This window comes from Cladosporium halotolerans, assembly GCF_011745625.1.
Source record: "Cladosporium halotolerans strain TM138-S3 chromosome Unknown Sca24, whole genome shotgun sequence".
NCBI lineage: Eukaryota > Fungi > Ascomycota > Dothideomycetes > Cladosporiales > Cladosporiaceae > Cladosporium > Cladosporium halotolerans.
Genome location: NW_027191475.1, coordinates 50,335 through 68,326, shown reverse-complemented (window position 1 = coordinate 68,326; position 17,992 = coordinate 50,335). Strand labels below are relative to the sequence as shown.

At 54.7% G+C, this 17,992-nt stretch overlaps 2 protein-coding genes across 2 annotated transcripts; one reads left to right on the top strand and one right to left on the bottom strand.

Annotated features, from left to right (window-relative positions):
* Window positions 1–26: 26 nt before the first annotated feature.
* Window positions 27–4,728, bottom strand: WHR41_06842 (uncharacterized protein). The gene is made up of 3 exons (XM_069375447.1): window positions 3,986–4,728; window positions 1,665–3,750; window positions 27–1,608 (listed from the first exon to the last, which is right to left on the bottom strand). Exons 1-3 carry the CDS (start codon window positions 4,245–4,247, stop codon window positions 270–272), a joined length of 3,687 nt encoding a protein of 1,228 aa, XP_069227754.1. The 5' UTR covers window positions 4,248–4,728; the 3' UTR covers window positions 27–269.
* A 149-nt stretch (window positions 4,729–4,877) lies between these two features.
* WHR41_06841 (uncharacterized protein) lies at window positions 4,878–6,653 on the top strand. Its single transcript, XM_069375446.1, has 2 exons — window positions 4,878–5,769; window positions 5,825–6,653. The coding sequence occupies exons 1-2, from the start codon at window positions 4,920–4,922 to the stop codon at window positions 6,520–6,522; spliced, it is 1,548 nt and encodes a 515-aa protein (XP_069227753.1). The 5' UTR covers window positions 4,878–4,919; the 3' UTR covers window positions 6,523–6,653.
* The last annotated feature ends 11,339 nt before the right edge of the window (window positions 6,654–17,992 follow it).

Below are 17,992 nucleotides of genomic sequence, written 5' to 3'. Positions count from 1 at the left end.
TCAATGATATCACGCGATTACTGCAATGCCAATACGCACGTGCCTGAATAGGCTTTGATTTGTCGAGTTGCTATTGTACACTTTTGCATTATTTCCCGTTCATTCCATGGTGGGTATCGTAAGCACATTTTCAAGGCCTCAGAGCGTCCAAAGCTGTGAGACAACGCCATCGGCATGCCATCGACACAATCTGAAAGTGAGGGCCTTCGCTTTCCCAACACAGCAAAATCCAAAGTTCCGCAGTTTTTTTTCCACCAGAAGCAACCGGCTTAGAAAGCGGCTCTGGTTCTCATCTCCACAATCCTCTTCTCGATCTCTGGAACCTCCCAATTCTCCATTTCAGTCGCAACCCACTGCTTGGCCGCAGGCGGGAGCGTCAAGAAGCGTTCGCAGAAGTCGCCGTCGATGAAGCCCCGCACGGGCGAGTAGTATCCGCGATAAGTGAGTTGGTCGCGGCCCGTGAGCGGCGGGTTGCACTTATCGATCTGCTCAAGCTCCTTCCTGTTGCGCATGTAAATCTCCAGGAGATGGAAGAAGGTGACGTCCTGGCGTGCGACGAACGGTATCATGGCGCCCATTGTGCCGCTGATGCCGGACCAGAAAACGACGTCTTGTCCACCAGGGACGAGGGGCGTGCGCTTGACGGTCATAGGGACGTCGTTGACGAAGATGTGGGCCTTTTCGTCAAGACGGTAGGGGGCGCCGTTGAGGAACGAGCGCTCGTTGACAATGAAGCCGCCCATGCCATCCTCGTCGGCCTCTGCGGATACCTCTTCCGGACAGCGCACGCTCCAGATGTTGCCGAACTTGTCGCCGCCAACAGTGGTCTCGTAGTCGACCATGGTGTTGGTGGTAGTCCAGCGACGGATGAAGTCGTCGCAGAAAACAATGAGGCGGTTTGCTGTGGGCTTGTAGACCACGTAAGAAACCGACTCTGCAACATCTCCGCAAACCAGTCTGTTTCCCATAGTGTTGATAGTCACGATCCTGTTAGGGACCTTGGCGCCACGGGTCTTGCGGAGCATGGCTTTGGTGCCAATGTCATAAATGAGCAGTTCGGCGCCGACGCCCACGGCAACACGGCCTTGAAAGCCTGCGATGGCATGAATAGGCTCCGGAAAGCGCGTTTTGTGCAGGAACTCGAGGCGGGTGCCTGCGTCCATGAGCCTGTAAACATGCAAGAAGCCGCCGCCGCGACCTTGGTATCCGGTCTCCTTTACGCTGACGTCCATGTCTTGGCCGGTGCCGACCAGGAGATACACTTCCCAGTCACGTGCTTCAAACCCAACACAGGCGCAGCATAGGGCGGTTTCGTTGTCCTCGAGATAGACGGTGGACTCGATTTTGGAGTTGATTGGATCAACGACTTGCACACACGATGCCCAATGATGAGGCGCGAAAGGTTGGCCAATCTGCGGCAGTGCATGTTGCTTATCGCTCATTTCGCTAAGAAGGGCATTTTCCGTCGCCTTGCTGAGTGTGTTGCCGTCGCTCTCAATGACGTAGTAGAGAGGAAACCACGGGTTGCGGACGAAGTTGCGTGGCGTATTTTCGAGTTGCACAGACTCATGGACGAAGCGCTCGCCCAATCTCGGCGGGTTGAAGATGCTATAGGCGCATGTTAGCTTGATATTCAAACGGTATGTCACATTGCAGGCACTTACCGAAGATCACTGTCTGCGATGCCACATATGCCGGATATGTGTTCGCTGATGAATGAAGATGCTGCCGTCATTGGCCCAGTAACCAGCGGCGTCATTGTGTAGAGTTTCGAAATGGGGTGATTGAAGCCAACCCACGGCCGTGAAGAACAGCAAATCACGCATTGCTGACCTTCAATCTCCATGGGGAAGATGCGGACAGGCTTGTGGCCAAGGAATTTGGTGCGCACGTCGGACAATTCGCCTGTCGCTTCATCGATAATGGCGCGAAGGTAGAGCCCGGACTTGAGACCAATGTGAACATAGGTGACGGAGCCGTTAGACTTGGGGTCGACCATCTCGACGACTTCGATGCTCGTAGGTACGTCTGAAAGCGCTTGAACGCTCCGAGCTTCTAGCGGGCTATCCAGGTCGGTAGAGAGCACACGGATAGTCTTGTCTTCGCAGCCAACGACTCCGTACTTCGCCTGCTGCTGACCCTTCGGGGTTGGGCCAATGCCGATAGCGGTGATACGATCACTCATTTCTGGGAAGTCCTCGAGCGCATTAAGCTCGCCATTCGTTCCCATGAAGAAGAATGCCAACTCGTTAGAGCTCAAACCAAGGATCAACTGCCGCTGATTGGCAGCAGCAACGGCGATGGTGCAGTGAGTAGGACATGGCCATTCAGCAACGGCACCATTTCCGCTGATCGTGCGGACACCCCGAGCGTGGACTTGGACGTGTGAGTCCTCACCCATCTGCGCAGCAGTGATGGTCGCACGGCTCGCGAGGAAGGAAGTGTCCTCCAAAGTCTCCACCTCATCGCCAATGCCCAGCACCGTGGTGCGATCAGTGTAAGAGCTGCTGAGGAGGATGTAGTAATGATACTCATCGTCGACAGCCCGTTTCATGGACCAGATCTTATCGTATGGAACATTACCCAATGGACTGGCCACGATTTCTTCGACAGAAACGCCGTGGCGAATCGTTTTGAATACTGAGTTGTGACCCCGGCCTTGAATGGCGTAAATTTGTGGTGTGTCCTCTCCAGTCAGGTTCTCGACGTCGGTTCGCATGAGTGGGTGCAAGGCGGGTATTTCAAGTTCATGGGACAAATATTTGAGCCGGTCTCGTGGCCTGAACGAAAGCGGCTCGAGTTTGTGTCGATGATCTGCAAAAGTGGCTGAATCGAATGAATTCCACGGCTCAAAATCTTCGTCATCAGCCAGCCCCATTATGTGGTACAACATGCTGGGCCCAGTTTCAGCAAGGACGTAGAGGAATGCAGGGGTTTGGATAATCAGCATGGAGCGGGCCAGGGGCAAGGTTTCGAAGTATCGTAAGCGCAGGAAATCGACCGTCCACTTGGTTTTGGCGACACGAGTCATTTCTAACGTGAGCTTGAAGACATCGCCGTCGTCTGTCTGGAGCAGGAAAAAGAACGACTGTCGCTTCTTGTTGCAGAACATGCTTCCGCACACGATGTATCGGGAGCGTGCCGTCTCTAAGGCACCCTGGCGCTGAGGGATTGGGATGGTAAGGGGCGCTTGCATCCCTTTGTGCATGTAGTACAATCGGCCCTCTGCACAGACGAGCGCACCAGAAGGCCCCTCGGTCCCACCCGGAACGGTGAAGATTTTGTTCGCAGTCGGATCGCAAGGCGCAGTCCAGGATTTGGCGACGTGGTTGAGACCGAGATCAACGGTGTAGTAATTCAGTGACTTCTGGGAAATGCTGTGCGATGAGGAGCCATTTTCGACTGCAGCATAGTCGACTTCAATGGCAGCAAACATCGGGTGTGACCAGTGAGTATCGAGAGCGCACAAGTCGGTACACAGCAGGTTAGACTGATTGGCTTCGTGTGGGCTGGATATTGTGATCTCGCCGCTAGGGCGGCGCTGGAAGATGTAGCAGACCTTGTTTTTCTCCACCGAAGCCATCATCAAACAGCGACCTCGCGGATCTACCGCCAGGTACTGGCCGGGAATTGTTCGACGAATACCGGACTTGCCAAAAGTCTCGAGGTGGATCTCTTCGAGGCGGTTGCGCTCGATGTCGTAACGAAGCATGACCATTCTCCCGGAATCGGAAGAAATGGTAAGAAAATCTGGGACGATATGTTAATGATTGCGCTCCGGCCTTGCTAGCGACACATGAATTGTGATGAATAGAGAACGGTGCGATCAAGCTTCGAATTCCGGAAGAGGCCCCATTTTCTCGAGGCTGACATGTGCATGGCTGCCACGGCACTAACAAATGGCAGGGGCTCATTGTAATGCCGTGGTGCCCGCGAGCGCTCCATCGTTATGCATATCGGGCGAAATAGCAAGAGCTAAACATACCTTCCTTGGTACCAGGAATCTTGAAGGAGCCGACGTCCCTCACGATGCTGAACACATTTTGCTCCAGTATAGTCTCCAGTTTCGAGTCATGATCGGTGACCACCAAGCGTTTGAGATAGACCTTGTCGCCGCGCGCTTCGAAGAGCTGCGGCTCTGTAGTCCTGAGCTCAGGGATCACGTTGCACAGACATGCTGCCGTAGGCGCAGAAGGTGCCTCGAGGGTGAGCGAGTAGAACACTTGACTAGTATGGATATTAGCCATTCTAGCAAGCGCTCGCACGAGCTCGTGCCTGCGGGGTGGCGCTCAGGGATGGTCGACGGTGTTTTTTGGGCTGGCCGCGAGGCGGAAGGAAGACGATGTCGGTGTTGCGACCGGTGGGTGGTGGGCGGTGGGCGGTGGCTCGCAGGGAAAACGCAGGCGGCGACGTAGACTCAGTCGGCGCCTCAGGACCCCAAAGTCGCAGTCGGCTCAAGCAACGACAGTGACAGCACAGCTGTGGATTTCCGGCCGCGTGAGAATTGGAAGCCCGTAGCCTGTAATCGTGGATCCAAGCAAGCACGCCGGTTCCTTCTCGTGTCCGGTGTCCTGGTGGTTTATCCCGCGCTCTTTCTTCAAGTACGCGCCGGGCCCGTATGTTGCGCGCAAAATCGTGTGTCCCCTCCCGAAGTATCGCTCTTCCTTCTGTTCGCGCCCGGCGTAAGTGAAGCGACAGACGTTGCGGTGCAATGCGCGGAGCAGCAGCAACAAGGATCCTCGCCCTTGAAGTCGATAGTCGCTCAAATCTTAGCGAGGCCGCCAGCAACCACCGACACGCGGGGAGCTGCGGCCAGCCATCATCGCTCGCCGAGCCGGCGCCGGCTTGTCCATCTCCTTCGGGCCCTCCCACGCTTCGATCGACGTCAACGAGCCTCGTCCATTGCGAGACTGCGTCGGATGCAAGCAACAATCTCGGCTATGGCGTCCAAGAACATCTGCACAAGATGCCTGCGCATGGCCGCAGTGCCTGCTGCCCGTCCTGCCGCCCGGCATGCCGCGAATCGCCGTACTTTTGCATCTTCCGCCGCTGTACAATCTTCGAAGCAACGCCAGATTCACCACTCTGCCCGGCAAAGCGCAGCTCCTGGCGTAGACTCGCTGCACCAACCCGCAAATGAGGCACCGCCGTACTCGACGCCTCGGGGGAGGACTACGGACAAGCAAAGAGACGGGAGCCAGGTCATGCTGCAGCCGAACAATCTATTCCACTCATTTTCCAACTCGCCGTCTCCAGCCATTCGCCAAAGGGCGGCTGTCATGAAGCAGAACGCATACTGTCCCCATCCAGAGCACCAGGCGACGCGCACACCAACCTCCCCCAATGACTTGGAATCGCGAAAGACAGGCTCTCTCCCCCCGGCCCATGTTCGTTATGAATGCCCCGACTGTGGCATTCCTGTTTCTTGCTCCGAAGAGCATTTTGCCGACGACTACGAAGCACATCTTGAGATTTGCGACCAGCTCAGGGAAATCAACGAGGATGATCACGACCTGGTCTCGGGGCGCTTCTTTCCCGAATTCGAATATCCAGCGGCCACAATGGACGAGGCGCAAGTCAACTTGACGAACTGGGATACCCTCATGTACTCGCGAGAGTTCAATGCTGTCAACGACGAGAGGGCAATGAGACAGGTTACAAGGTTGTTGACCTACCCTATCACTGTGGGCAGCGTGCTGCACGAATTGAGCCCGTATAATATCTCAAAAAGCGGAAGGTTAACGTCAGAGGGCCTGAGGTCTATGAGTGGTAAGTCGACGCGCGCCCCATCTTCCATCCAACTGATACTAATGCATGCTCCCAGCACTCCGCTACACCCTGCATCCCCCGCGCTCCGGTGCCGATATTACCGTCAAGGGTCTCCGACCAAACCCGCCACCGGTTCGCATCTTCATACTCGGCGCTCGCGCAGAATCTTCTCTCCCCCGCGAAGTATGGCTGCAGCTCTCGCACCTCTTCCCCCGCATCTCCTTCCACCTCATCTTCATCGGCCCCGAGAGCATGGCGAACCGCGACCACGAATTCCCTCTGCCAGAGCGCACGCCGTCCAACCCCTTCGGCGCGATCGTCGAAGACCGCCTGGGCGGCCAGATGAAAATCAGCACCTACGTCGACTACTTCCACACGCTGCACGAGGCGCAACACTTCGGCCCCTTCGACCCGTACTTCGACGCTGTCGTCTGCTTCCACCCGGGCCTCGGTCACCCGGCCAGCTCGCACGAGTGGCAGCAGACGCTGCCGAAGCTGCTCGACATGAAGGTCCCCGTCATCTGCACGGGCTACACGGACTTTGACATGAAGCGCGACATCGACTGGGTCAAGACGCAGGCCGGCGGCGAGATGGACCTGCTGCTTGAGCCTGGCGAGAACCGCTTCAGGAGTCTGAGGTGGGACCTGAACGATTTGGATCCGGGTGATGTCAGCTGTGGCAACTTTGGCGTGTGGGCGTTCAGAGGAAAGAGGTACGAGGCTGATAACTACAGGGCCAAGGGCGAGGAGTAGAGGAGCTCTTGAGCTTGATTATCATGGCCCTTGAATTGTGTATTTAGACCTGTACAGATTACAAGAGAGCTGGGCAGCAGAATGCCCCCGGCGATGTACGAATAAAAGAAAAAGCACTCCTACCTTTGACATTCTCAATGCCCCTTTCCCCGTTTAGAATTACAACGCAGCAGCAGTGTTTGCCACACTGTCTGCCCAGCAGGTCCGCGCCGACCTCTCGCTTTCCCATCCTTGCCCTTTCCTCCCAGCCGCGCGGCATTTGCCAGGGGTTCCTCAAGCAAATGAAAATGCGCAACGCACGTTCCAAAACGGATATCGACTGGAGTGAATCTCCTTGCCAGCACCAGGCGAATTGGGACGCCGCCTTGTTCCGCCTCCTCAAAGGTGTCCGCCTCGACATTGCGTCTCTTGCCCAGGGCCCCGCCACCCTTACCCAAGGATTCTCTTTGGGCTTCGGTATTCTCGCTTGTTCCATAGCCAGTCAGGTGGAGCAAAGGTTGCCCAGCATGTGCAGATCGATGGGCTGGACAATACCACCGGGAACGCCGGCAGCTCGCAAGTGCTCAGAGGTAAGAGCTTGCTCAGAGATATCTTGTAATATTGTGGTCTGGTTTCTACTGGTCTGGCCTCTGCACTTCTGATAAAGCTTTGTAGTGCCCCTAAATTGTGGAGGCTCGCTGCGTCCTCACTTCTTCAATCTTTCCGAAAGTTCAAGAACATGGATCGGGAAGGGGATCCTAGCGTTGCTGGTTTCAGCTGTGAGGCTAGCAAGTATGGCCAGAATGTGTTTCCAGCGGCGGTCTATTCGAAGTTCTTAATCCTGAACTCTCCGCCAACGAAGACAGAGTGCGCTCGCAGGGCATATGAGGAAGAGGTCCCTGCGGATACTGGTGTCTTCTTCGCGGGCCAACAGCCGAGGGTCTTTGTCGTTCGAAACGAAACTTTTCAAGGGTATGAGGGAGAAGCGCGACCTGTGAATCGTGTTCCATCGAAAAAGTCTGCTGTTGCCCTCGCGCGTGGACTGGATTCATGGTTGCCGGAAGATCGAGCATGAGGATGATGCACTTTCGCCACGGCAGGCGAATGGGTTGCGGACCGCGAGCAGATATTGTTCACAGTGAATTGCATCTTGTAATGCCTTGAGGGCCTTTCTTCCCCCACGCCTGATCCACCGATTGGTATTTGGTGGTGGCCATGAGCGCCTCGACAGAGCCCTTGCGGCTCAAGAGAAGCAGAAGCCTCAACCTTGTTTTATCACGGAATCATCTAGAGGGCTTGCCTTCTCGCCACAGTGCCACCTGGTGCTTTTAGCCTCCCGGCGCCGTAGTCTGTACTCCCCCATCCTCTTTCTCCGTCCTATCTTCATTGTCTAGCTCTTGTGTTCTTTGATCTTCGGACCGTTGCCACATGTGGACTCTCAACAGTGGAAAGCAGGAATTTGCTTGCAAGGCCTGTGTGCGGCGAACAGGAGGAAGCTTCTGAGAAGGCGGCATTTGTGAACGCGTGGCGCATGGTGCTGCCTTGATAAACGAACTACGGAGGAAGAGTTTGGCCAGTGGAGATGGATCGAAGGGACCTGGGTTGTTGGCTGAGGGCACTCCTGTGCGGGTTTAATGTCGGTTTGAGGGCGTGATGGTCTTTTGCCGACGAACGTAAAGAAGGGCGTTTCGTTGAGATGGTTCACTTTCGAAATAGGGGAGCTCTGGCCGAAGTCTGTCGCTGGAGAAGAGCTTTCCCTTGTTGAATGTGCATCACCTCGCCAGATGATCAATAAGATTCAGAGCTCTAATGTCTGAACCCCGCGGCCTCTTTAGCGACCAATGAGGTACTCACTCAATATTGCGATGGAATGATCATTTGCCGATTACTGCTGTGTATTCTGCCCTAATTGTCTCTGACATATTGTACCTTTGTCTACGCCTCTTAAAAGCTCGAGCGGTGCCTTCTATCGATGCGAGCAACATTCGGTCATGGTGTTCTCTGTAGGAAATGCCTTGTACTGCTTCCTCGTTTCGCTTTTGCCGGTAGTACCACTTGCTCCCTTGCTTCCGCAGCTCCGTGGCAATGAAGTTTCGTTGTCAACGCATAGATAGCGCTCTGACCGGTGATTGGAGCAGCATTCTGGGCCGCTGGGAAGCGAAATTGGTCAGAGCAATGCTCTCGGTTGGATCTCTTCGTTCGCACTATAGGTGTGGAGTCGAGAGACGGATGTACGGTGATGAGAGCCACTGCGGCCGCTTGGAAAACCCTTACCTCTTACATGTGGTTCAACGCCAAGAAGGCTGTAAATGTAGCCAGAGAGCAGAAAGGTCGAGTGACTGACTTGTCAGTATCAATTTCCTCGTTTCTTCTTTGGGAGGTTCAGAGGCAATGCTCGCCAGTGACCTATTTTACAGCCCCTTGAAGGCATGAACTGCTGGCTAAGCCTCCATGTTCTCTGTGTTGATACACGGTGTTCTGGCACCGCAATTGCTGTGAACGAGGTTTGGAGAAGAGGGGTCGAGCGAGAAGCTGCCCAAATGCCTGGAAAGAAGGCGCAGAGAGGGCCCTTCGACCTTTGGCGGCTAGAACCCGAGGAAGATCTGGCCAAACCCGCCAGGAACGGATGGAAGTAATATTGGTATGCAACCTGAGTCTCTGTAACCTCCTGAAAACGGTGAAACTGAGCTTGAACTGCCGTCGCAGAGTTTGCGGCCGATCCGAGGAGTTCAGAATGAATTTGCTGTGAATGCCTACGATTTTGTAGATTCTGCAACGCCATTCAGCAATATGAGGCTCTTCAGCACGGAATGACCACCCAGATTCTTAGCTCCAATAACTACACATCTGTGCTCCAACAACTGTACGGCTATGCTCCAATCTCTAAAGCCTCTGTGAAAGGCGGCTGCACGTTAATCACGTCCACTACAAAGCTCTTCCTCCACCTTCCTCACCAACAGACAGCTGATACCTTTGAGACTATCTTGCTGAAACATCAAGTCCCACCATCACAGCGGGGAAGAAACGTACTGTGCCTTTGTTATACCAACCCAGCGCCTCGAAACGCGATTGCTTTGGGCGGACGAAGGAACCTTGGAGTCGCCAAAAACGTCTTCAATATAACCTTTGTCCTCTCAGGCCATTGTTCCGCATGTTCCGACGCTCATACGTCTCTTTAATGTTTCCCAGGCTCTTCTTACAGCTCAGCACTTCACGAGGTGCCGTAGAAGCCCAGCTCGCATGTATCAGGGGGCTTGACACAATTGTTGGTATCTTGAGCGTGAACGGGCATCCATTATCGGATGGACCGGTGGCTTTGATGTGGGCGTCTTTCTCCATTGTCGCTGGCTTTCCACGGCAGTCGCAAGCTGAGGGTTGAGCGTGGTTCATGGCGATGAGCCAGCATCGGAACGGCAAACCGCGTGCTGCATAGCGTCAAGGTCTTGGAATCCGAGAAAAACCTCCCTGCATTGTGATCATACTGTCAACAGTAAACTCAATTCACATTCCAGCGCGTCTAGCTCTTCCGCGTCAGTCTTTGGCTCGGAAGAGCATTTGCAAAGAGGTCCCCGCCCTAATGTATGCATCAGAAGCAGGGGATATTGGTAGCTTTCCTGGCATGGGCGGGGTCTGGTGCTAGGGACAACGATGGTGTTGTTGTCCGCGCGCGCTCGGTCAGTGCTCGGCAATCGCTCTCAGCTTCCCCCGAGGATTTCGACTTCACATCTACGAACAATACGCTGTTATATCACAAACACTGTGCAAACCGCCTTCTCAATCTGAAATGCGGCCCCAAAGCTTGAGTTTATCAAATCCCTACCTCTTCGAACAGATGGGACGTTCGTCAATCCACTCTACCACCGGGAGAGGCGTCCTTCGCACATTCGCGGCCAACTAGGCTGTTGTTCACCATGTAATGGATTCAGCACTTGACTGCGAGCTGAAAGGCACACAAATTGGAGCGGAAGCCTGCGTATCTGCGGACATATTCACTTCTCAATTCTGCCAAAATTGCTTGTTGTAGCGTTGACACTTGCCCCATCCCCACTATTCAGTTATGTTCGCCCAATCCGCCATTTGGCTGACAGTCCGTAGTGAAGCGTTTGTCATCTATTTCGCACTTGCCGCGAGACCGCTCTTCCATGAGGTGTGAATCATGAAAGTCCTAATGCAGCCCATTCTTGATCTTTGTTTCAGCGCAGCTTGCCCCTTTGTCTAAGTCCGCCATCGCCACTTCATCTCATGGAAGTGTATGCTATTTGCTTGAGGCATGTATGGAAGATCCCTATACGTCAGATTCGGTCCCAAAGCATCTTGGAAGACCCACAAGATGTTCTTAACATCTCCAAGTTAGCGACAAACATGTGTAGCATCTAGCAACACATACAAGTTGGCTATATCATGTGTGGTGTCCTGCAACACGTACAAGCCGTCTATTACACTTGCAGTATCCTGAAAAATGTGCAAGCTAGCTATAACTTGAGCAGCATTCGATTAACTAGTCGATACGTGTAAGTCTGCTTCGTCGTTCAACCTTGTTACAGCTGACAGCGCGTGTGGATTGAGGGTTAGAGTTACAGTGAATAAAGTCCTCTGGACGCGCCAGACTTCACTCACAATTTTCACGAGGCAAACGCTTCACCCGTCCGGAACCTTGTCAAGCCGAAGTCAGATGCTTTCCCGTTGTCATTCACTAGCACGCGATCGTGCTCAAGGAGTCCTGTGCTTTCCAACTGCGTCCGTTTGTTGTTCAACCTCCCAACCGACCCTCCGTCCGCCTACTTTCCTCTGCCTGCACCACGACCTCCACATACTTTGCCAACATCGCACAGTCACGTCCACCCTCCCTGTGGCTGCACTTTTGTTGTCAACGTAGTCGTGCCGACAGCGCATGTACGATCCTCGACTCCCTCTCGGCAACCTGTGCGGTACAACAAACACCAGCAACCGCGACAGCGCTGAGATGGCGGCGCCGAACGATCAACCCAGCCGTGCGACCGGGGATCAAGTCGACAATGACAATAACAATCAAGGCAATGCTAACGACAGCCCGCCTGCTACGCCGGAAGCAACATTCGGCTATCTTCTTGAAGGCCTCGAGGGTATGTGTCAAAGGCCCCTCGATAGTCATCAACGCTAACAGATACAGTGCGATTTACCGAGAGCCCTGAGGTGCTAGTTGCTTACGCCCGCCGCTTTCAAAACCGCCGTAATCTAGCGGAGCTAAGTAGGCGCCCGGAGGGCTACGTGAGCCGATACCGCGACGAAAACGGCCACGAAAGGTCGTTTGTCCTCCTCACGCCGCCCGATATGGTCGCCGTTCGTCACGCAGACGGGACCTGGACTCGGCAATTTCGGCGCGACGGAGATGCGAACGACCCGCCGCCTTACACCGAGGACTGGTACCAAGAGTACCTTCGTCACTCTGGCCTTCCCTGCTGGTTCCTACGCCCGAGTCATATTATGATGCTCGAGGACGACGCGGAATCTCGCGTACTTGGGTTGGATAATCAGGCAAGCAGTACCGTGGTTCCAGTCCCTGGCTATCTGGACCACATGTATCCCTTTCCACCTGCGTACCCAATCCCTAACTCGGGCCACGACGGCGCGTATACGTTGGGCAATGTCGAGCAGAGGCAGCCGCATCTAGCACGTCGCTTTCCAGCTACGAACGTCGAAGGCATGGAGTCTGTCATCGTCGTGTTGCCAAGCGGCCATATACAGCTGAGACGCGACATCAACGGCCTGGACCTCCCAACGACCGATGCGATGGAGATTGAATGGATGGAAGAATTCGACGGATCGGTCGCCGGTTCGTTCACGCCGCAGAGAATGCTGGCGTCTTACCGCTGGGAAAGCAATCACCCGCAGCGTGAAACTCACCTCCCGAGAGCCGTGATCGGGGACCTTAACGCGCTGCCTCTCCCTCAACAGACACCGATGGCTTCACCACCCCGTCGCGTTCCTAGAGATCGCACCGACGAGGTTGAAGAGGCGAGGGAGCATGGCGGTATCGTTAATCCGTCGCGCAATGTTTGGGGCCTTGGGAGACTTACATTCCTCGACCCGACCTACGATCACCAAAGCGCCGTTGAGTTGGGCTTCAACACGCCCAACGAGGTCAACAATGCACGCATGCGAGGCGATCTTCCACACGGGTTCGGCACCAACGCTGGCCCCTTCGTTGTGTTCTGGCCCGATAGAAGGTTCCGCAACCCGATCGAACAACCGCAGGGACATGGCACCTGGCGGTTCTTGACCGAGGGAGGAGAAGACTCCGACGAGGGTCTCGCCGCCATCAATTTTGGCGGCAGTCGCGATCTGCCTGAGCACCCGACGGCTGAGCAGATCTACCGTCTTCGCGAGTCGTTCGTCTCGGAGGGACGCGAAGATCTCACTGCAGAGATCGATCTTGTCTGGATCCCTGGAGATATGGATCCGAACCAGCCGTTCATGACAACGGCAACGCAACAGCAACTCTTCGAGATGGTTGTTGTCTCCTCCCCCCAGCCTGCGACGCCGACGCCCGCTGGCCCTCGCGCGCTTGACGCGCCCACTCCTCCATCCGCCCAGTCAACGGGCGGCCTTCAACACGACCCCACCAACGGGCAGCCTGGTGGACCACACGACCAGACCGGCGGCGAGAACGCCAACTACGCGACGCGCGTCGAAGGCACCCGGCGCATCACCATCGACCGTTCTCGTTGCCACGTCAATGTGGTCGAGCCGCACAAGTTCTGGTGCTACGGCGCGCGCGGCTGGAAGAAGTGGACGCACGCCGCCACCATGAACTGGGGCGACGCGAACAAGGTCGCTGCTCTCAACAAGCACAGAGAGCAGACGCACCAGCGCGGGAAGTGGCCGGCGCTCCGCACCACCGCGCGTGAGGATTACACGCGCGAGCAGAGGGAGTGGGTGATGGAGAGGGTCAACGAGACCCAGGGGGAGCGGCCCCTGCAGCAGATCCCAGACCTGCTGCTCGAGTTCAACCGCGTCTTCGGTGCCACCCGCAGCGAGACAGGGATGCAATCCCTGGTCGATCGTCTGCGGAAGGAGTGGCACGAGACCGGCGGGCAAGGTCTGGCGACGCGCAGGGGTCGCGGGTGGGCGCAGAGGGTGCGCTCTCAGGTGTTGCTGGGTCGGCCTGGCCAGAAGCGCAAGGCGAGGGATGACGACGAGGAGAGTGAGGACGGAGAAGACGATGGAGATGAACGTGACGAGTGAGGGCGTAGATAGGCATGTGACGAGCGAGCACGTAGATATGCTCGCGATTAATAAAGTGAAGGCAGGGAAGCCTTCTGTTTCTCTGAATTTGACATGTGCACCTGTGTTTTCCATGTGAAACCCGACTTCTCTTTCTCCTTGGAGGTGCTACCATCGGCATCCGTCTCAAAAAACAGGGTGCTCTCATGGAGGAAATCTTCAAAAAGACTCAATGTATTGTACGCTTTGTCATGTGATAATCCATCTCTCCCGCGCCCTGGAGGTGCTACCGTCAGCGCCCGTCCCAGAAAACGAGGTGCTTGTCTTTGGGTATGCTCAATATTTCCTCTGTAATATGGCCATTTTTCATGTGAAACGCACACTCCCCTGCGCTTTGGAGGTGCTACCCTCACCGCCGGTCTTAGAAACTGGGGTGCTTCCTTTGAGATAGGCTCCAAGATTTCCCTTTCTTAGGGCAATTTACCACGTGAAACTTGGTCTCTCCCTCCCTTTGGTGGTGCTAACATCGCTGTCAAATTCAGAGAATGGGGTGCCTCCGCCGAGATACTCCAAAGAATATCTCAAATCTCAGTCATCGCAGCATGTGATAACTGCTTTCTCTTCCGCCCTTGGAGGTGCTACCATGTATTGTAATCCCAGAAACCGGTCTGGTCCCATTGAGGAACGGCGATTTCATTCGTTGACTTAGAGGAATTCTGGTGCATTCTGACAGTATCTCTATCCCCGTGGCGGTGCTATCATCGCTCACGGTCTCAGAATATAGGGTGCTCCCATCGAGATATAACGGTGAAGTTCGTTCGACTTAGCCAAATCTCAACAGATTTGGCGGCATCTCCGTTCCCTTCGGAGGTGCTCCCATCGCTGTCAGTTACACAAATCGTGTTCGGTCCATCGAGAGATAGCGGTCCAGCTCATTCGACTTAGCCAAATCTCAACAGATTTGACGGTATCTCCGTACCCTTCGGAGGTGTTCCCATCGCTGCCATTTACAGAAAGCGTGTAGGACCCATCGAGAGATAGCGATTTGGCTTGTTGGACTTAGAGATTTCATTGGAATATGACAGCATCTCTATTCCCGTGGAGGTGCTTCCATCGTTGCCATTTACAGAAGCCGTATTAGCGCCGACGAGAGATCATGATCTGGTTCAGCAGCTTTAGAGAAAACCCAGTGGATTCGAGAGCATCTATGTCTCCGTGGAGGTGCTCCCGTCGCTGCTAGTAAGAGAAAACGGGGTGCATTCATCGAGAGAGAGCGATCCAGCTCGTTTGGACTCAGAGAAATTCCGGTAGATCTGACATCGTCTCCGCTCCCCTCAAGCTGCTCCCATTGCTACCGGTCTCAGACAATGGAGTGCTACCATTGAGGGGCTCTTGAAACTGACTCAATGGGTGCCCTCCGCTTTCTGTCACGGAACTCGATGGTAGCAGCACTGCGGGGCGAGAGAAGGCACCAGATCTTCCCATAGATTCTAAGTCCGATCCAGAAGACGCCGTCTGAATGTTCATGAAGCTCATACCATCAACCTTGGCCTATTGAGTAGGACAAGTGCCACTGAGAGAGACCAAGAAGTATCTCAGTGGAGATCACTTGTTTCTAGTGCGATGACTATTGGTATGACATCGAAGGCCTCCGGAGGCCAAGATTGACACAATCAACCAGTCAAAGGGTTTTGGCCATTGTTCGATTGATTGGTACAGGTTTGTAGACTAGTAGTTCAGATTTGCAAGAGTTGACGATTCATTGGTCGATTGGTTGTTACCATAATCAGTAAGAAAAGAAAGCCTCAAGCACACAACTTGAAGTGTCGTGTGTCGTGATGGAGAGATTGCCTGGTCAGAAACTACATTTACAAGATGAAGCCGGAGATTGATGGTAATGCTAGTATCCAGGCGTCACAAGTGAATAAGTGCCTTTGGGTCTACGATCTTAAAGCGCGGTGGTCTGCGAATGGGTCCCAAGAAAGGTTAGCTTAGTTAAGGCGGAGGCTAAGGTGAGGTAGGCTACATAATAGAGTTGTTTCGCAACAGTCCATGAATGAATTGCCGATCAACTTATAGAGTGTGCGACTGAGCCACAAAGGGGACGTTGAATAGGATAGCGTCTTGTCTTTGACAAAGATGCTACCAATCCTAGTCTCTAAGGAATTGCTAGCCTGATTAGCGACTACCGTTAACCTATAGGCCTCTTCGAGCTCGGCTCGTCCATCATGTAAGTGCTAGGACTCTCGTACTACGCCAGATCCTCTGGTCGGAGGTGGGCATAATCAATCAGCCTATCAATCGTCAATCGATCCTGGCCCAAATTTCGCTCCACCTATCTGTAAGTGGCTACCAGAGGGCGCGGCTATCTAGCAAGCTAAGCTGCCAAGCTAGAACGTTCCGTAACAGGTGCCGCACTCCTTGAAGAAGCTTTGTGCTCTCATGGCAACTCATCGGAACCATCTTCAAGTCCCAGAATCAAAACCTCCTAAGCCATATCTAGCATCGGACGAAGTCTCTCCGGACACGTGCCGCGGGAGACGGGCGGGGCCAGAAGTGAAGCCGGGGTCAGGCCAGCGCGACGGCGGTGCGCCATCTCGGACGGCGACATCACGTTATCCTGAGGTCCCTCCAGATCTTCCATCTCCATAGCTGAAGGCGGCTGGTGGTTCGACCTAGGAGCGCGGTCTAGGCGTAGGGTCAGGGCGGGCTCATTGTGAGTCAGGAGGCTGGCCAGAAGTGAGATCTCGGCAGGACTGGGGTTCGACATGCGTAGTCGGCGGCGACTGCAGGCACTGACGAGGCAGCTTCGCAGACTCGTATTCGCCGCGGCTCGTTCTCGTCGACCTCCTCGTCCTCATACGCATCGAAGTCGTCGATTAAGTCGGCGTTGGGGTCAGAAAGGGGCACAACGGCGAGGAGTGCGACGACGGGTGCGGTGTAGCGTCGCGTGCAAAAGAACGAGGCCGGGACCGAGCCACTGTCGAGTCATGCTGCCGGAAGTAATGGCCTAGGGAACGTAGTCGATTAGAAACCGACTTAGGGGTCCGGTACGCACTCCCGCAAACGAAGGTCGACTCGGCGACCGCGGAGCTAGCAGAGCTACTCGTAGCGCACTGGTGTTGCATTTGGAACCAGGCAACCTGAGGATGTGACGGGCGTACCGTCGCCTCGCGGCCCAGCAGCCAAGGTGCGCGGTACGCGGAGGAAGTTCAACGACGACAGAGAGTCCTGGCCATGACGACCTGGCTAATCCTATATATAGAGAAACACCAAATTTCATTAGTAGTCGTGGCTAGACTTCATAGGTTCAATCGAAGTCGAAGCGCTAAGCAGCTCTTGTGAATTTGTCGGCCGACGTCTTGGTCGGAGGCGTAGTTGCAGTCACTGGTTTCGGAACTTTGGTAGCTGTAAGCCAGAATATGCCGGCCTGGCAGATAATCGTGTCGTCGTGTTTGCTGTTGGGGACCTTGAATCCGCGGGACCACGACGATGCTGCAGAGGCGGAGGAGCCCACCGAAGACGACTGTAGCTTCCACGTCAACATCCCAGGAATCGACAGCCAGGCAGTCTCACCAGCCGTTACCTGCACGAGCTGCAGCTGCGAATTTTCATCGCGCAACGAACTCCAGGATTATTTGCGCCAGGACTGCCGTTCGGCGGTACAGCTGTTCGTTCACAAACAAGAGTGTCGGGCGGGTGGGAGAGCGAGCAATGGAGAGAAATCGAGAATTGCCTCAGTGGGCGATATTTGGTTTTAGGGAGTCGATGTAGCCGTCGCGGATATTTGGCGAGGATGTGGCTATGACCGGGGTCAAGCGCGTCTTTTCACAGAAGCTGAGCGCCTTCACGGCAGGATTGGCTGCAAACACCTGTTTTGTTATCCGCTGTCGTCGACTTCGGACTTTGAAGCAGTTCCAGACACCGGCGTCATGATATCAGGCATCAGGCATTCCAACTCTTGGTCGCCCCGACACCGCGAGCTCACTACAGCCGACAGGGTTATCATCTTGACCCTTGTCATCCTTTGTCATACATGGCACGGTTACCTTAGAAGGTCGTGTTCGTCGGCCTGTGCCCGCCGAGAGCGAGGAAGAGGACGAGATGTAGGGGGCTTAGGGGCGATGGCGAAGGGAGCGGGGCTTGTGAGTGTAGCGTACCCGCTGAGATTCCAGTTCATCCAAGCGTTGCCTTGTTGGATGCGTGTTTCATGATCCAGAACTACTGTTGACCTAGATGCCAGGGCCATTTCACAGACTGCAATCAAAAGGTAGATTCTTGATTCGAC